Source organism: Varanus komodoensis, unplaced genomic scaffold (assembly GCF_004798865.1).
Source record: "Varanus komodoensis strain SLA01 unplaced genomic scaffold, ASM479886v1 scaffold9, whole genome shotgun sequence".
Taxonomy (NCBI): Eukaryota; Metazoa; Chordata; class Lepidosauria; order Squamata; family Varanidae; genus Varanus; species Varanus komodoensis.
This window is the reverse complement of record NW_025336598.1, coordinates 6,168,283-6,188,740: the sequence shown is the minus strand read 5'-3', so window position 1 is coordinate 6,188,740 and position 20,458 is coordinate 6,168,283. Positions and strand designations below refer to the sequence as shown.

Genomic DNA, 20,458 nt, shown 5'->3' with positions numbered 1-20,458 from the left:
GCTTGGAGCCAGGTTATCCAAAGGAACACCTCTCCCCATAAATAGCAGCCAAGTCATTGTGCTCTTCTTCTGAAGCCCTCCTCCATGTTTCTTTCCCCAGTGAAGTGAGGGGATGGTTTGCAAGCAGGAGAGCTTTTTTGAGCATATCATCTACACTTCGGAACTTGGTTCCATTGAAGATATGGTTAGTGCCTACCCTTCTGCTTTTAGGTGGCAACTAAAGACACATCTGTTAAGTAGTTATTCTGATTAGATGACTTTTGTTTTACTGATGTTTTAATCTTGTTTTATATTATTGTGTTGCTGCCAATCTGTTTTAATGTTAGATTTTGATATGACTAATTTCAATGATTTTTGTGTTTTTTTGGGTTATGTATACATATTGTATTTTTGTGTACTTTGGTTTTACTGAATTTTGATAGTTTTATGATTTTACTTTTATTGACACTGACTGTGGATTGTCATGAGTATTTTGTATTGTGTTGTGTTGTACGGATCTTAATGATGTGAGCTGCCCAAAAAGCCTAGGCCCTATGGCTAGTGGGGTGGCACACAAATTGAATAAAATAGACAAATAAATATGTCACAAAATGGATACCACATTTAATGCAGTTCCATTAGTAGAGACATTCAGAACACCCTTTTGGTCCAGTTTTATCAGATAAATTTCGCTTGTTGAGTTCCAAGGATTCAGATGATGTGCTGTGGCACCTCAATTGTGGAATGACCTTCTCAGACAGGCTTGTTTTTCCAGCACCAGATGAAGCCCTTCTTATTTTCTCATAAATTCCAGTCTTCAACTTTCTGCTATTTTAAATTCACATTGCATTTTAAGTCTTTGTACTGCTGCTAAGTTTTACTTCAGATTTAACTTCGGCTTTTACTTCAATTTCATATTGTAGTTTTAAGCTTTTAAATTTTATACCATTTTTATTTTGTATTTCATGACTGCATTTGTTGTGAACCACCAGGATAACTTTGGCTACTGGGCAGTATAGAAATGTAATGAATACATAAATAAATTGCTCCCTGAGCAGTGGATTTGCATTATGTCTGCATCAGCATTAAGCACTGGTTTCAAATGCTTTATTAGGTTCGCCAGGGCTAGGGTTATGTCACTGTAGATTTAGTGTTATCATGATTAAGAAACTCACATGAATATAGAGATACTGGGGGAAGGAATCATATAATCCTGTTATAGCCAACTGGTTAATTCTCCTACTGACTTATTAAATATAATATGCACTGTCACCACACTCCATGAATTCTCTTGAAATAAAGAGCCAGCATGCATTCTAACTTCCCTGACACACTTTCCCCCCTTTAAGCCTCACTGAACTCCAATTAAATGGAGAATGAGGGAAATAAAAGAATACAAGCTCAGTACTTTTTTCTACTGATAAGTCCAAATGATTTTGTGTGGTAGGGAAGATGTGTGAAAACTTCATACATTAAGGGTTTGAGACCCCACATAAATGAACACTGAGCAACCAGTAAATACCCAAGATACCAATCCTCTATAGCTGCATATTTGTCCTATAACAACTATGCCTAAAACAGAATTTTACAATCTTTTCCTGTTAAACTGAAGTCAGTATCAAATATATTTATAAAAATGTAATAGAAACTGTTTGTACTTGTACTAGATCAGCAAATTCCCTGTATAGAAATTGGTATCATTTGGAAAAATTAATTTAGGCAAAACATTCCTTTTTATAATGGAAGTTCTCTCAACCATGATACTGTTAATTTTAACCATTGTTATAAGTTGCTCTGGATCTTCCTCCACATTAACTTATAATTATGTTGAAATAGTGTATTATTATGTCCAGGAACATTAATTCCCACATACTTAATTGACTTAGAAGTTACTTCATATCCTGAAAACTTTTAAATACCTTCCTCTTTCTGTCTCATTACAAATTTTAATATAATTTTTATTTTTCTCTTGTTGGTTTTAGAACCATAATAGGATCCAAACTTTTCAATTTGATCCATTATATGTTGCATTGATAGAAGTGGATTTAAAATAATCAAAACTACATCATTAGCATAACATTTCATTTTGTATTCTTCTCCATCTACTTTCAGGCCTTTACTTTCTTGTCTTATTTTGTAGCTTACACTTCCAATCCAATATAAGGATAAATAAAAGTGGTGATGATGGACATTCTTAGTGTGTTTCTTTTTCTATTAAACTATCAGTTAGTGTACCATTTATAAAAAATTTTTCGTGCAGTTTAAGATGACTCACACTCTGTTTTCAACAGGAAGGACCAAGACATACTATCAAAGGCCTTTTCTGCATCTAAAATATAAATGCTGCCTCTTTCTTCATTTTCTTTATAAACTCAAGTGTTCTTTACAAAACAAACATTATCCTTCATAAGTATCTTTGGAATGAAGCCAGTCTGATCTGTATGAATCTGAGTTATGCATTTTCGTATTCTTTCCAATTCTTTACATTAAAGTAACATTTTTAAAATCCACCTTTACTAGTGAAATAGGTCCATAAGAGTGCAGAGTTGCAGTATCTTTACCTTCCTTATGTATCAATATTATAGGACATTCTTCCCATGGGGGGAGGGTAGTGATGTTCCTTTATTAATTTCATTCATTACTTTTTGAACTGGCAGCATTAATTTTTCTTCTAAACTTTCATAATACATTATTGTAAAGCTATCCGGTCCAGATGCTTTGTCTTTAAAAAAAAATTAATGGGTTGAGAAATCTTTTGGATACTGATTGTTCCATTTAATATTGCTATTGCAATATTGTTCAGCTGTAAAAGTTTGAATTAGTGCTTCTTCTAAATAATGCTCCATTCTCTCTTGTATAGATTTGAAAAAAAGAATACTTTTGTTTGGAAAGGGAAAAGCCAAGGATCAGATTTAAGGTTTTACAAGATGAAAAAGAGAGAGGAGGCCTCATAGTACCTAATATTAAATTATATTACCATGTGGCTAGTTTTGTTTGAATTAAAGATTGGATTACAAATCTTAATGAGAGACTAGTAGAATTGGAAACAACAGATTTGGAAGAAGGAATAAAGTTATTTATGAACTAAGGAATCCATCAAAAATAGTCACATACTCATAGATTACCTAATACAAGTCTGGTATTCCTTAAGAAAAAGAACACTGCTCTACAGATTTTGGGAAATTATTGACCTCTGAGATAAAATGTGCTAATTCTTACATATTTTAATTAGATGCATTAGAAAAGAGATGAAGGTGCTGGTTGGCTAAAGTTTTCAAGATATTTCACAATGAAGATTTATACACAGGCGAGTATATTTGCCTACAAGGGAAGGAGGTTTCTGATGATCGTGATGCCTCGTACTTCTCGACAAAGTACAGTAGAACAATGAAAATGGTACCACATGGAAGTGCATAAATTTATCTTCAAGACCAAAGATTATTACCTTACTATAATTTATTGTTCTTTTATTGCAAGGTACATTTGTCTTGGTCAGATCTACGCATCATACAGTTGCATCTGGTGGCTTGTGAAAGTGTCATTGCCTAACATTTCCAAAGAACAGTTGCATGATATTTTCCCTCAGAAGCCAAGATGCCTCGAAACAGTGTAAACAATGCAGATAACTTCTGCTACATTTGTGGTGAGGTTACATTTGCATCTCAAAAGTGCAGAATGATGGCAGTGGTAAAAAAGGCATATCACCTATACTTTGGATGCAAAATAGGGGATCAGGACAAGAGTTTGGCCCTTCATTATTGTTGCATTACATGTGCAACTTATCTGCGTCATTGGCTAAACAAGAAGAAAAAGTCCATGCCTTTTGCCATCCCAGTGGTGTGAAGGGAACCCACCAATCATAGTAGCAACTGCTATTTTTGCATGGTTCCCCCAATTGCAAAAGGGATCTCAAGAAAGAAGTGTACCTTGGAATAGCCAAACATTCCATCTGCACTGTGTCCTGTACCCCATGGTGTGGATTTGCCAATTCCAGATCCACCAGAATCCTACTCTCTAGACTCAGATGATGATAAAGACGATGAGCGGGATGCAGCTGATCTGGGGCCATCGATGTCAGCCCACCCAATCTTTAGCCCTCCGTATGCTCCTCCTGAACCACATCTAATTTCACAGAGTGAACTAAATGACCTGGTCAGGGATTCGGAATTGCCTAAGAGCAAGGCAGAGCTACAGGGCTCCAAATTACAACACTGGAATCTCTTGCAGAGTGATGTCAGGATCTCTATTTTCTGTGGTCGCCAAAAAGATCTGGTTCAGTATTTCTTAGTGGAAGGTGATTTGGTTTATTGCAATCATATTGATGTCTTAATGACAGCCCTTAAATGAATGGAAATTTATGTTATTGGTATCAATAAAAAGATAAATTTAGAATAATTGGTGTGGCACCATTCCCATTGCTATATCACATTTTGCAGAAAAGTTAGCATAATCGCACACCCCCCTTGTAATTTTGAATTATTTTGATGCAATTTTGACCTGAAGCTGTATCTTGGAAACTGGAGCCAATTGATAATCAGGACTTAATTTTCCTTTATTAGTGACCCAATTCTGGTAAAATTCAGGTACTTTCATTTCCAGAGCTTTCTCCTTGTAGACCAGTGGAATTAGTCTTCCAATTTCTCTACTGATATCTCCAATGGAAGCATACTATGATAAGCAAGGAAAAGTAATGGTTTTATAACATACGGATACATGATTGATCAACATGGATGAATTAACCAATGGTAAGAACTAAAACATGAAGGGAAAAAAATAAAATGGTTTCTTTACTACCAATTGGTATCAATACTGAAGAGAGAAATCCAAACAGGAAAAGGTACTATATGAGACCTGATGGATTTTGAAAATATGATTAGAGGAAAGAGATAATTTACTAACACAGATTTGTAAGCAACTACTCCAATACAATACTGACACTGAGCAAGTTCAAATATGCATGATAAACTGGATACAGAATTTTCAGAAATTCTGTTCTGTCAATGGGAAACTATGGACAAAAGATATATAATCTGGGGCTTGTCAAGCATTGAGAGAAAACTGGTACAAGATTTTTTTTGGGTGGTCTATTATTCCAAAAAATATAAAGGAAATGGACAAGAATTATACTGGTAAGTGCTGAAAATGTAAAGAAGTAGACAATTTTTTTTTACCATATATAGTGGTCATGTGATAAGATTAAAACATTTTGGAAAGAAATACATGAGGAAAGATAAAATTTGAAAATCAATTCTCCCATTACTGTTAAGATCATGCTGTTGAGTATTGTTTCAGAAAATCTTCCAAGGTACACACTAGAGTTATCTAGAGGATAACTTTGCCTAGAGTTTTACTTGCTTCAAAATGGAACGCAGGAGCCTGGACAAACAATTTATCTGGCTATGCAGTAATGGCAAAATTAACTAATTATGTAAATCAGCCAAAGAAAATCAGCAAAGAATTTAATAAGTGGAAACTGTATTATACACAGCTTATTTTATAATGGGGATAGTAACAATAGAAAAATCTATATATAAATGGAGTGGAATCTTTGAAAATACAGTCAGAGGCTTATGCTCATACTAATGCTTTGCTGTTATACCAAGGAGAATTATAAAAATAGAATGAAATTTTTGAAATATTTTTAGCGATTCACTGATGCTTTGTTATAGTAAGTTGAGTTAAGAGGAATAGAGTTATTTAAGTACATAATAGCTGTGGCTAGAATTAAAATTCCCTTTACATGGTAAGCAAAAGAAAATTCAGTTATAGAAGAATGGAAAAATAAGTTAGCAAATAAGCAGTAATGGTAAGCAGCCAGCAAAATTAATGGTAAGTGTAAAGAGAATGAAATTTGGGGGGAAAGTGTTGGAGATTGATGTTTGTATTGATGCTTCATTGAAGAACTACAATTTAGTAGAAATTTCAATGGATTTTAACTAAGTTCTAAAAAAGTGTGACAGAGAAGATAATGATTATTGACTTTCATTGAATTAAAAAATGTACTTGATCTTCTGTGTAGCATTTGTTCAAGATCCCTTGGTGCTTCTTTATTATTTCTACATTTAGAAAGCAAGATAACTAAAAACAAAAACAACCCCCCCCCCTTTTACCTTATATACAACAGTTGCCATAAATTGTGGATATGGCTGCTGGTTAGATAAAAATTCTCCAATGACTTTATTCATTACATCTTGTGGTGGGAAAAAGTCATCAAGAAATTGAGGGAGAATCCGAGTTACTACTCTAGCTTCAAATGGAAATCCTTTTCTGACCCTAGAAACAAAATAGAGTAATAACTGGTAAACAACTTATTTCACAATCTTTGGTTTTATCTAGTCAAAATAGGTTGCATTCATCTCAGTCAGTGTTCAGAACAAAGTAGTATCGAGAAAAGAGTTCTCCATTCCTCTGTCCAACACTGCGAAACCCTTCTGAGTGATCTGGATATTTCTCTAGCACCCCTTTAGCTGAAGGGTATATAACATGACCAGTTTCAAAGCGAATTCAATAGAAATTATTAAGAACTCTTGTATTGCTGATCTGAAATAAGCAGAATTTCTCATGGTAATATAAAAAGTAGAACTGCTACATTCTGGCAGGCTGTTGATAATTCCTTTCGGAGTTTACAACACAAAAGTCCTGAAGGGATTATCTGGGCTTCCCTCATAATTTAAAATTACAAATGGCCAGCTCCATATGTGACTGTGTGTGTCCATCACATAAACCAAGGGTCCTCAAACTGTTTAAACAGGGGGCCAGTTTACTGTCCCTGGACTGTTGGGGGGGGGGCGGACTATAGTTGAGAACCCCTGACATAGACAGTTGCCTGCTATTGCTTCTTTTAACCTCATTAGGAGCTTAGCCTGTCTACTTTGGTATGGTGTCAACTAGAGCTCCTTTGGTACCCAAACTGATCTTAGCTCAGGTTTTATTCTTGTATAAGCCTTCTCAGGGTCTTGACTCCATGGAAAAAATTGTGGACCTTGAATATGTATAGGTAAGAAGCTACTGTATTATTAAAAGTATGTTTATTTCTTTTCTCAGCTGGAGTCCTATGCTCTTGCCAGTGGTTTCCTAACTTTCTCTCCTTGTTAACTTTTCACCTTGTTAACCTCTTTGACTTGATTTCCCTTTGGGAGGCTCACTGATGTCATGACTGAGCAACCTCTTCCTTTGGAATCCACTGAACTCCTCTTTTCCTAGCTCAGCTTGGCATTGCCATGCCTCATATGTGCCACCTATTTACACTGTATCATATACAGCTTCTACTTCTCAAATGGCTCTTTTTATTATATCTTTCTCTCTTACTTGGCTGTTCAGTGCCTTCTTCTCCATCCCATTTCTCTCTCTCCTAGTTATTTAAAAGGCCTTGCACTGACTATTTTCTTTTCTCACTCCATTGTGACTACTGGATTGGCTAGTGGTTTCCACAGTGTGCTGTATGTGAGGCAGTCAGTAACTGAAACTTGCCACCAGTTCAGGAATGACTTTTCTTCCAGAGTTGATGCTACATCTTCCTCTTATGGCTGGCAATATTTAATTCTGCTGTTAGCATTACCACTGATGTTAGACATTGCACACAGAAAGTTGCCTGAAATATCCTATGTTTCATAGTTTTTCTTTATGATAACATTACCAGTTTATAGCATTATCAACTACACATAATAACCTTCCTAGCCCACATAACAGTGGTTGATTCCATTGCAGAAATACATGAAGCTAACTGCTAAAAATAATTTAATACCTGGGCAATACTGAGTAACAAGCAGATCATTTTTAGATACCAGAGTATTGTTTAAATCTAGATTTTTCTGATTCACTGGACTGGATTTATACAATTCAGAAATGGTATTTAAATTGCATTATTATGAATATCTCATATCATAAGGATGAATATTAATTATGTTTATGATTATTAATTCCTACCTGTCAAAAAGGACAGAAACTCGTTCCATAGCCACAATTACAGACTCACTGTCTGGGGCTCCTTGCATGTGATCAGTACCTCGTCCTGGACTGATTTTCTCTTTTCCTACAGACAAAATACCAGGAAAACAATGATAAAATAAAAAGGAAATCACTTAATTTATTATTCTAGCTCAGTTAAACAAAATTAAAGTAGCAAAGATATGCATAATTCATCATTGCACTGCAAATGGAGTTACTGCCATTCACTGACAAAGTATTCACCTTCAATAGCTAAAACTCATTTAGTAATATTAAGCCAGTCTATATGGAAATGTATTAACAGTAGTATTGCGTGGGTCTTCAGGTTCACCTTCACCATTTGCCAGGATAACTTCTGTTCCAGTAAAAGCTGCTGGGACGTTGATACTCCATGACTTGACTTGGGAAAGCTAGCATATGCACTGGTTTATACTTTAAAGGATCAACACATTTGACCTTCCATATCTTCTCAACTTTTTTCTGGATAGTACATTGGCCTAGGCTTAAGAAATCTCACTGGAAACAAAGCTATAGTCCAGGGGTGGCCAGACTTGCTCAACGGAAGAACCACATGTCAGATGCTTGAGTGCTGCAAGTGGGTGCTCATGGGCAGTGGCAGAGGGTGGTAAGCAGCAAGCAGGCACCTGCAGGCAGCAGTGGCAGGAGTCAATGAGTGGTGAGTGCCCATGGGTGTCCATAGCAGCAAGTCACAAAATAAACTCAAATTGCCACAGGTGGCTCCCTGATATACTCTCTTTGTGGGAAAGGAGAACTGGTGACTCTTCTGGTTTAGCCTCCTCTTTTGCAAGCTGGTATGCGGGACACACCTTTATTGGCAAGAATAGATATCACACAGTGGGAAAAAGCCAACCTTCTAGGGGGTGTGCTCTAGATCAGGGATAGAGAACATTTTTGGGAAAGGGCTTTAAGAGTTCTAAGCACACATGTGCTAGGTTGTGGGGACACCCCAGAATTAGTGGGGTCACACCCTTGTTTGCATGCAACCCCAATGTGAGTGATGCGATCCCATTCACTCATTCAGGCATTCTCAAACTCACAATCACATGCCCTCACTTGAGGTATAAGGATTTGAGGAAATAGACTGGTGAAAAAATTATTTCTTAAACTTTTCCAATTCCCAGTATTTTCCTCCCATTTTTCTGGTTCCTGCTGCAGGCCTTCACATCCCTGTCCCTCCCACAGTTACATCATCTCCAATCCCCTGCAATCAGGCTTTTAAAAGGCCTCGATTCATGGCAACTGTCACTGTCTGAAAATCTGAATGCAGCAAAGAAGCATTAAAAAACCTCTGCTGGGACCAATGAAGACATTTCAGAGTCTTGCTGCAGCATAGAAGGAGGGAAAATCCCTTATCTTTCATCACTAATTAGAAATTGATGAAATTGATGTGGTCAGTTCTAAACTGACCCAATGAGGCAGGGCAGCCTGGGGAAGCAGTTGTATGGAACAGGAAGGGGAGAGGCTCTCACCCAAACTAATGCTTAGCTGTTGAAACTTCTCAACAACAGGCTCCACATAGGTGCAGAGCCCATATGTGTGATGCACAGAGACCACATAGAACTTCCTGACTATTAAGGCAATATGACAATTGAACTAATTATGTAGGTAGGTCGTGGGTTCTCCCACACTGGAAGGTTTCAAGGTGCAACTAATAGCCACTTGTTAGGGATGCTTTAACTTGGGAGTCCTGCACTGAGCAGGGGGTTGAACCTGACAACCTTAATGACCTCTTCCAGCTCTACTATTCTACAATTCTATGATTCTGTAACCAAAATGCCAGCAAACAGTTCTGCTTTTGCCACTACTCCATACTTTGCAAAGTCTTCCGTTTTGTTGGAAGAAAAAAATGCTGGTCAATTGCCAGCTGCCTATCTCCAGCTCCAACAGGAAGAGTGGAAAGGGTTCAGAAAGTCCAGTTAACATCTGTCTTCCTAGCCCAGAATGTGTGAAATGGGGTAGTCATAAGCTATGTCAACTAGAAAAGATGTGGCAGAGCCTGTGTGTAGTTCATAGCATAAGGATGTATGAAAGTGCTGTTTTTGTTAATAAAACAGATGAGCATGTGCCTCTCAAACATGGTCATACATTCTTGAACCTGTGCATGTGTTATATCTGTAGAAATTTCCAAAGCCTCTGCAAATATGTGTAGATTCAATTAGCCCACTTTAGCCAGTGGTGGAAATGCATATAAATTTAACGAGTTTAGCATGAGATTAGGGGTGCATCAATGCTCAGAGAATCTTGGTGATGTTGAATATTGCTTGTTTGCCCATTCCTATCATAGCAATCCTGATCCCAGCAAATGAAGGCGGGTGATAGCCAAAATATCGGTTCCTTCAGGCATTACGTCCTTCTCTTGGGCAAAGAATAGATGGAAATCCATAAGGGTTATGTACAGCCTCCCACCTTTTCTTTCTGATCCTGGCCTCATGAGGTGTTTCAGTATTTATTTCAGTGTTTAGTGGAGCATTATTTGTATTAATTCCATTCCAGGGTTTACAAATGACGGCAAGGCTGGGTGGGTGGGAATTAAATGTGTAAGTATTAAAACAGTTTCTGGGAAGTGTTCAGCACTAAAAATGGAGGCATACCTGTATACATGCAAGTCAGCATTAATCCCAGTGCAGCCATGGCTCTGTGAGGGCTGTGTACATTCATTCTGTCTACACTCAGTTTAACTAATGATTCACAGTCCAGCCTAGAGAGTTGCTCTGAAAGGAGGAGTCGTTCTAAACCCCTAAGAACACAGTGATAAATAATGGATGGTGTTGATTCTTCAGTTCCAGACAACATCACTCCGCACATCTAAAACCAACAAGAAAAATAAAATAAAATCCATAGTTGCAAATTCTTGCACAGTAAGAATATATGAAACTTTATTTTAATTACATTAGGATTCAGTAACATCAAAATCATTGTAAAAGGCAATTCAGCAATGTTGCAAAATTCTACTACCACATCAACAGAATGAAACATGACAATGAATAGTATTAAAAGGCCCATTCCTTTGCAGTTCCTAGCTCTCACGAGCATTTTCTCAGATTATGTATGAACAGAGCTCCATCTCAGAATGAGCAGGCAGAGTACTGTCTTAGTTGTTCAACCTTACCCATTCTCCTCACAGATATTCATGTGATGCTAGAAAAGCCTCATGCTGTTAATATGTTTTGGTATCCAACAGTACTAAGCAATGAGGAAGCAAAACCACTACAAACCTTAAGTGAGTTGAAAAGAGAACGGGAAGAGAAGCTTACAGGAACATAGTCAAGTGCTACTGGTACAAAAACTTCAAACAGCAGACACTAATTCTGCTTCCATATCCCTCTGAAATCCAGTCTCTGTGTGTTCTCAAACACTTTAGCATAATAATTGGCATTACATTCTTTCAGCTATGCCATGTGAGAAAGCTTTAAATTCACACAAATCTATTACTATATAAACATATAGTTATGCAAGGTATGCAAGGGCAGTGCTTTAGTTTGGAGACCATTTTCTTTGCTTTACATTGTGCAGTATCAATTATGCTAATTCACCAAGTGTATTTTACTTCCCTGGGTAAAAAGCAAAGGTAAAGAATGAAGCATCAGTATAATTCACACATACCTGTATAATTCCTGAAGAGAATTCAGGCCCTACATCAAGTGGATAATTTTCTATTAAATAGAATGCCACTGCACACATTACTAAGACATGTTGCTGGTTGTGAACATTCACACAGCTGTTAAAAAAAAGCAAAATTATCAATTGATTAGTGGCTTTCCTCAAAATGTTAAAAGTGGATGTTCTATAATCTTTCACTGATGTATTGAGGTCTAATATTTTTCTAGAATTTCACCGTCTCAAGGTTGCAAAAAACTTGCAACTTAATCTTATTAGCATATGCAGAATTTTCAGCTTTGTACAACTAAGAAATTCTGTTTAACAAAAAGTCACATTTTTTTTATTTATTTATTAAAACATTTCTACATCAAGGAGTTCATTACGTTAACACCTACGGTGCTATTCCTTTCAGATTGGAAAGCAGATACTCAGTGATTATTGGAATGAGCTGCTTTGCTGTTTCATCTAGGAGGTCACACTCAAGGATATAAAGAATTCCATGAAGAGCTCCTATTCGACTTGGCAGGTGAGTGCTACGCAGAGTTGATTCCAGCAGACGACTTACAGGCTCGGCTACAGCTTTATCCTAGTAGACATAAAATAATGCATGAAAGAGAGTACTGAATTAGTTCACAAACTGGTAACTATAGGTAAATAACATAAAGCAATGAAGCAAATGTTTACAAAATCCATGAAGTATTCCAAACAACAATTAAATATTTTCAGTCAAGAACAAATTCCTTTCCTTGACAAGGTTTCCTTGACAATATTACATACTGTATATATTATTTATTCATTCATCTGCCTGCCTGCTTCTGCCACTGCATCCTGCCTGCTGCACACTAGTGTGGGTGCTAGCTACGTCATCATCCTCAGTTGGTGTTGCTCTTCATGACAGGAACACCAGGAGGCAGGGGAAGGGAGAGACAGCTCAACCGGAGCCAGCTGGGAGCAGGGAGTCATGCCACACTGGGTCTGCCCCCTGGGCAGGACCTCTAAGACTGGGCTTTTCTGTTGCAGACACTACCAAGGGCTGTGTTTTCTCAGCCAATTCGTACTGATGGGTATGGGGTTTTGTGTGGAAGAGGGTTATAGGCATATTTCATTATTTCATATTATGTACAAAGTAATTTTGTTTTGATTTTGTATTGCTCTGTTGCTAATACTGTATATTTCCATTTGAACTTCTGCTTGCTCTGATTATACTATTTTATCTATACCAATTTTGTATTTTTCACTTTTTGTAAATTATTTGTATTTAAATTGCTATTAGCTTTGATCATTTGTACTGATTTTGTATTTTTGCCTTGTTGTAAGCTGTCCAGAGAGCCTTATGGGCAATGAGGTGGCCTACAAATACAATAAATCAAATAAAAAATCAACCAATTTTCAAAAAGGGTAGTAGAGGGGACATGGAGATTTACAGAACTGTCAGCCTTATGTCCATTCTAGGAAAGAAAATGGAAAGGCTCATAATAGTGAGAGATCTAGTAACCCTAGATAGGGAAGGGAGGTTGGTGGCCATGCAACGTGGCTTTTGTAAAAACAGGTCCTGCCAGACAAACCTTGTGGAAATCTATGACAAGGTTTCAAGGTGGCTAGACAGAGGGGATGTGGTGGATGTGATTTACCTGGATTTCAGCAAGGCCTTTGACAAATTGCCGCATGATATCCTGGTTGAGAAATTGAGGAGCTCTGGAAAAGACTGAAGCACTGTCCAATGGATTGGGGCATGGCTGACTGACCAAAAGCAGAGAGTAACTATTAGTGGGGAATCATCAGGATGGTGGCCAGTGATGAGTGGGTCCCAGGGATCTATCCTGGGACCAATCCTGTTCAATCTTTTCAATGACCTGGAACAGGGAGTGACCAGTCTGTTGATCAAATTCACAGAGACAACTGAGAAGCAGGTACTCAGGATCCAGAAGGATCTGGACAGACTATGGAAGTGGACAGTGGACAGCAGGATGGTGTTCAGTGCAGATAAGTGCAAGGTTCTGCACTTGAGGCATAGGAATGGGTGTCAAAAGTACAGGTTAGGGGACAAGAGGCTGGAGAGCAGCACTTGTGAAAGGGATCTTGTGTTCTGGTTGACTTCAGGGTAAACATGAGTCAGCAGTGTGACATGGCAGTCAAGAGGGTAAATGCCACCCTTGGTTACATAGCCAGAAATGTGGCTTCTAGCTTGAGAGAGGTATTACTACCACTCTGTATGACTCTGGTGTACCTGCAGTTGAAGTACTGTGTTCAGTTCTGGGCTCCACATTACAGGAAGAATATATTTATGTTAGAATTGGTGCAGTCTAGGGCCATGAGGATGGTGGCCAGAATGCTGGGAAAGCCATATGAGGTGAGTCTGAGGGAGCTGGGTCTTTTCAGCTTGGAGGAGACTCTGAGGGGATCTGTTGGTGACATATAGGTATGTGAGGGGGTGTCACATGGAGGTGGGTAGAGACCTGTTTTCCCTTGCAGAGGAGGGCAGGGCATGTTCCAATGGAGCGAAGCTCAGGGAACCAAGGTTCAATTTGGATGCCAGGAAGCACTTCCTGACAGTTAGGATCCCAAGGGTATGGAATGGGCTTCCATGGGAGGTGGTTGAAGCCTCATTGGTGAGGGTGTTCAAAGACAGGCTGGACATGCACATGGTAGGCATTTCATGAGCAGAACCAGCTGAAGCCGGAGGTCAGACTAGATGCTCCTGGAGGCCCCTTCTGACTGTTTCTCTGTTTCTAAAATTTTGGTTCACTTGTCTGCTTCCTCCCCATGGCTCCAGACCACTCCATCCCACCATGAGCAGCAGTGATTGCCTGTTGTCCAACAGTGATCATCATGGCCTTCCATCCCTGACTCTGTCCACCTCCTCCAGTGCCCCACTGCTCCTCCTTTTGGCTAGGCTCCCCCAGTCATCCACTGCTCTCCATTCTTTTTAATGTGACTTCTTTACAGCATTCAACAGCTCTTGTGTACTCCAATTTCTTTAGTCAACACATAATTGAGGAAAACAAAAAGGTAACAGTGCTGCCTACTGGCATTTCAAGTAGGGAACTTCAAAGAATCAGGAGTAGGCATGGATGGTGGGTAGCTGTTTAGCTGGCTTTTCCTGAAAATGTGCAGAAATTGTCCTGTCCCTACTCTGGTGCTCTCCTTGGAGAAACTACTACAAACTCAAAAGTCACATGGGAAGTCAGCCTCAACAATAAAAGCCTACCAAACAGGTACCCTTCCCACAAGGAAAGGCCTCCACAGCAGGCAGCAGAATTCCATCATTTGCACTGTCCTTTGCCTCAACTGCAGTATGACAAGGCAGACAGTCCTTATGAGCAGCTGAGAAAACAAAGTAGGCCTTTTTATTTGGCTGATCTTCTCTGAGAAATGGTTTCAAAGATGCCATCCCAAATTGTTCCTTAATAGAAAAAGCAAATAGAATATTTTTGTGACTTTTGAAAGAAGACAGGAACTATGGAAACTTCAAAAGATCCAGTTAACAGCAGTTTTAGATAAGCTAAATGGCTAACCCAATGGAGTCTAAGAAAGATTTTTGCTTCAGCCCCTCTCAGCACTGACTTTGGTTCCACCAATCACTTGCATGTGGTCCATAAGAAGTATACAAATTAAGAAAATAGCAGAAGATTTTTTTACAAATATATATCAGAATGTTGAGATCTCAACTGAGAAAGTAAAACAATACATCCGAAATGGAGATTTACCAAAACTACCAGAGAAATATCAAAAAGTATTGAATCAAGAAGTAACAACTACGGAAGTACTAGAGGCAATTATGCGGCAAAAGAATGATAAAACTCCTGGCCCAGATGGGCTGCCAGCTGAGTTTTATAAATCCTTTGAAGGAGTCTTTCCTACGCTTCTTAAAGATATATGTAATGCAGCACTGTTAAATGCTAAAATACCAAATACTTGGACAGAGGCAATTATTAGATTAATACCGAAAGAAGATACGAACTTAACGCAGATTCAAAATTATAGAACTATATCATTATTAAATGTGGATTATAAAATCTTTGCCTCCATAATGGCAGAAAGATTAAAGAAGTTTTAAATAGACTTTATTCATTCAGACCAAAATGTTTTTTTGCCTAAAAGACAAATGAGGAATAATTTGAGAACTATCTTGGATATCCTAGAGTATTATGAGATACATACGGAAAAACCAATGGCTTTATTATTTATGGATGCTCAGAAAGCCTTTGATAATGTCAACTGGCAATTTATGAAGCAACAGATGGCCCAAACGGAGTTTGGTGAAAAGTTTATTAATGCGATATCAAGCATTTATCAAAAGCAGTCGGCTAGGATTATAATTAATGGAGAATTCACAAAGATTACAAAGATACAAAAGGGTACAAGACAAGGATGCCCGTTATCACCCTTGTTGCTTATACTGATTTGAGAAGTGTTGAATAGAAATATCAGGGATGATGTGGTCATTAAAGGTACTAGAATTAGAGATGAAAGCTACAAATTGCAAGCATTTGCAGATGACCTGGTTTTCATAACGGAGGAACCCTTTGCAACAATGCCTAAACTCCTACAAAGGACTGAAGAATATGGCGAGGTTACGGGGATGAAAATAAATAGAGAAAAGACAAAACTGTTAGTTAAAAATTTTACACAAGACCAGAGAAAAATCCTGCAGGAACAAGTAGATTTGCAGATTGTTAAAAAGGTTAAGTATTTGGGAATTTATCTTACAGCTAAATGTACTACTCTGAAAGAAGACAATTATGCTAAACTATTGAAGGATATTAAGAGTGACCTGGAAAAATGGGCTAATTTGCAATTAACCTTGATGGGAAGAACAGCACTAGTTAAAATGAATATATTACCAAAGCTTTTGTTTCTATTTCAAATGACTCCCATATAATTGATAGAAATTTTTTGATGATTTAAATTTTCAAATTTCAAGATTCAGATGGAGAAAGAAGAAACCAAGAATTGAATTAAAATTACTTCAGGAAGCTAAAGAGAATGGGGGTTTTGGTCTCCCTGACTGGATGTTGTATTATCAAGCTTCTGTTTTAACATGGCTAAAAGAATGGATAACTTTAAGAAATAAGAGAATTTTGTATCTTGAAGGGCATGATTTGCAAATGGGTTGGCATGCTTATATGTGGTACGAGAAGGCCAAGTCACATGGCTCTTTTTTAAGTCACTATATTAGAAAATCATTAATGTCGGTGTGGGAAAAGTTAAAGATAAAACTGTATAATAAATTACCAAGATGGCTCTCACCCATGGAAGCTTTTGTGTAACCAAATGCATTGACTTTTGAAGGGATTATAAGATATGATATTTTGGATAAGGATGGAGGCCTGAAATTGAATCAAGAAACACAAGAACAAAGATCTAATATCTCTTGGTGACATAAGGTGCAGATGCAATCGAGATATGCTAAAGATTGTAAAGCATGGGGTTTTTATATGGACTTAACAGCGTTTGATCAAGTGATGTTTCAATCAGATGATTAAAAGATTATATGACTTCTTACTTGATAGGAAAATGGAAGATGAACAGGTTAAGGAAACTATGATAACGTAGGCACAAAACTTTGGATATAATATTGAATTAGAAAAGTGGCAAAAGCTGTGGGAGAGAAATATTAAGGTAACATTAGCAACTTTGTATAAAGAAAACTTGTATAAAATGTTTTATAGATGGTATCTGTTGCGAAATACATTAGCTGTTTCCAAATATGTCAAATGTATGTTGGACATGTAAACATAAATTGGGTACTTTTTATCATATGTGGTGGACTTGCGATAATGTGAAAAAGTATTGGATTAAAATACATAAATGGCTTGAGGAAATGTTACAAAAATCCTTAGCTTTTAAACCTGAAGTTTTTTTATTAGGCATTATACCGGAGGACATTAGTAAACAAGAAATGTATTTGATTTTACATGTAATCACTGTGGCGAGGATTGCATTCGCTCAACACTGGAAAAGTAAGGAACTACCCACCGATGAACTGATTCTAAAAAATATTCTGGACTGTGCAGAAATGGATAGATTGACTTTATCACCGAAGGAGAAAGAAGATACTGACTTCTATCAAACTTGGGACTCTTTTTATTATTGGCTAGAGAAACAGGACTTGGCTTAGATTTAAATATGTTTTTAAGTTATTATAAAAGGAAAAAGAAGGGTGTGGGGGCTGACCCAGCGAGTTCGATGTTTTTGATGATGGATGTTGTTTGTAGTTTTCTTTTTTTTAGGATTATAATTTCAAATAAAACTTATTTTTTAAAAAAGTAGTTCCTACCAAGAAAATATGGCTCTCAACAAAAAACCGTTTCCAATTCTTGCTCTAGATTAATGTCATTAATACACCCCCATTTTTCTGACAGGTGATGTACAAGAGTGGGGAATGAATATGGTAATTTCTGGTCACTTGCATTCTAAGCTTGATATTTCTACAACATAGTGTATGGAGGAAGGAATAACCTCAAAAGTCTATTTTCAGTGATAATCCTACTTAAAGTAGGCACACTGAGATGAATGGGACTTAAGTGAGACATTAATAAACAGTGCAGTGCACAAAACAGAACACTGAACAACAAACAAAATAAGGTCAAGGTGCTGGGTAATCTTTTCCTAGCAGCACATTCTAACATTGCCTCTACAGGTAGCTCCAGACCCATCAAAGCAGAATATCTTTGATTCCTATTTGGATACACAGTCCAGAAGGATATGACGGTCAGTGTTACTGAAAGCTGGGAAATACAGCATATAGGAAAATGCTCTTCCTGATACAGTGGTACCTTGGTTCACGAATGCCTCAGTTCATGACCAAATCGGGTCACAAACAGAAATTTTGGCAAGGTTTTGCCTCCATCTGCAAACTCCACATCAGGTGATGACCACGATTGCAGCCATGTTCCCACATGAACATGATCGCGATCGCGGCCATCTTCCCCACACAAACACTCCAAACAATAACCTTTGCCCCACCCACCACGAGGGGAAGCCATGAGGGCACGCTCACCTCAGTCGAGGCCTTCCTGGCTCCTCATCATTGCCCCACTTCCGAGCCGGAGGAAGGTCCCCTCACAGGCCCTCACCCAGCTCCAGGAATGGGAGCAGGAGTGGGAGGCTGGAGAGGCAAGTGCAGGGCAGCTCCCCTGACCAGGAGAGGGCCACAAGGAGGGAGGTAAAGGCTGTTTTCCGTGGGCTGAGGCGAGGGGAGGCGTGGGACAGGGCTGCGGTCGGCCGAGCGGGGTACCTCCCACCTCTCCCTGCCACGGGGAGAAGCAGCATGGCAGCCACTCGGAGGCAGCGGCTTGCCCTGAGAAGGCCACGGCAGAGGCGCAGGAGCAGCAGCCCTGCTCCCACTCTGCCTTGGCCCGTCTGACCCTGGGTTCGGCGAAACGGCTTGGCCCGCAGCCCAGGGACGTGGCTCATATTTTTGTGGTTTTAAAAAAATTACATATTTATTAATTTAAAACTTTTATGTGCTGTCCTTTATGTATAACATAAAGTTATGGTTCAGAATGGATTAACCTTATTTATATTGAACCTTGTGGGGAAATTTGACTTGGCTCGTGACCAATTTGGGTTGTGACCAGAGTCATGGACGGATTAAGTTTGTAAACGAAGGTACCACTGTATGCTGTGTCTTGCAGGTCATCTATACCAGTTGATAAAAGGTTAATTTGGTCCCAAAATCAGGCTATCATTGGCCCTAGAAAATCATCTAGAAATAATTTATAAATAAGAATAGTTCCCACCATTCTAAGGACAGCGGCTGCCTTGCAAGTAGCTGGTACCAGATATTGAATAAGGATTTCATCTTCTGATGGGTGCACCTTCCGCAGTTCTGTTAATGTTGTGTACATCATTTCAAACTGATTTCTTTCTGTAAATAAGTCAGATACTGCTAAAAGCTGCAAGTACAAAAACAGAACAAAATATTTAAGAATTTTAAAAGTTGTTTATGATACAGCACTCATTTTAACACAGTAAATGTAACATAGTCAAGTACAAATTTACTAAAAAGAAGCTTGACAAGAAAAATGTTAGAATAATTAATTTAGGCTAAAATGGGTATAAATGTTAAGATAAATCAAAACCAGAACATTTGGCTTCTGTATTCAAATACTCTTTCTGTCTTGAGGTAAATAGGATGCTATGACTAGTAACTCCTCCCACCAGACCCTAGGAAGCTGGGTTGAGAAAAACAGTATTTCCAGCATGGGGTGGGGAGAGGGTAGGATACCCTCTCAGTTCAAGGCATGCTGTATCTGGGAAATCTATGCAAATAAAAATGCAATACAAAAGAATGAGTTGACCAAATAAATACTCAAAACAGATTAGTAATGCCACTGCAGCCAGGAACAAACAGGATAATAGTACATACAGAAGGAAGCTTCCATTTACTCAATATATAAGAGTGGAAGTTCAGAAGAACTGCCTTAATCTCCCTTACAGATTTCAGCAGAACAGATAATAGAATCATAGAATACTAGAGTTGGAAGTGTGCTGAGGGTTATCAGGTTCAACACCTTGCTCAGTGCAGGACTCCAAGAATAACTATTGCTCTCAGATGACTGCCCAGTTGCATCTTGAATGCCTCCAGTATGGGAGAACCCACAACTTCCTGTCCTTCCTTCCTCTTTGTAACAGCCTTTTCAAGTACTTGCAGAGTGCTGTCATATCTCCCCACTGTCTTGTCTTCTTAAGGTTAAATGTGGCCAGCTCTTTCAATATCTCCTCACAGGGCTTCGTTTCCAATCCCCAGAACTGTTCTTAACCTTGAAGCCTTAAATGATTTGAGCACAAGTTAGTTGACAGTCTGACCATACTAGCTTGCCTGAACTCTGCAGTCATCAATAAAGGTCTGGCTCACTTGCTTGGTGTCCAAGATTTTTAGGCTGATGAGTACAAAAAGATGACT

General features: G+C 38.3%; 1 protein-coding gene across 7 annotated transcripts in view; it reads right to left on the bottom strand.

Annotated features, from left to right (window-relative positions):
• Positions 1–20,458, bottom strand: part of HTT (huntingtin) — a 454,323-nt gene that overhangs the window by 39,406 nt on the left and 394,459 nt on the right. For all 7 annotated transcript variants that reach the window (XM_044417924.1, XM_044417925.1, XM_044417929.1 and 4 more), the window contains 6 exons: positions 19,293–19,448; positions 11,943–12,133; positions 11,551–11,665; positions 10,539–10,752; positions 7,906–8,011; positions 6,090–6,252 (listed from right to left, as the gene is read on the bottom strand). In XM_044417924.1, coding sequence (XP_044273859.1) covers positions 6,090–6,252; positions 7,906–8,011; positions 10,539–10,752; positions 11,551–11,665; positions 11,943–12,133; positions 19,293–19,448 — 945 coding nt within the window. The remainder of the gene's footprint in view (positions 1–6,089; positions 6,253–7,905; positions 8,012–10,538; positions 10,753–11,550; positions 11,666–11,942; positions 12,134–19,292; positions 19,449–20,458) is intronic.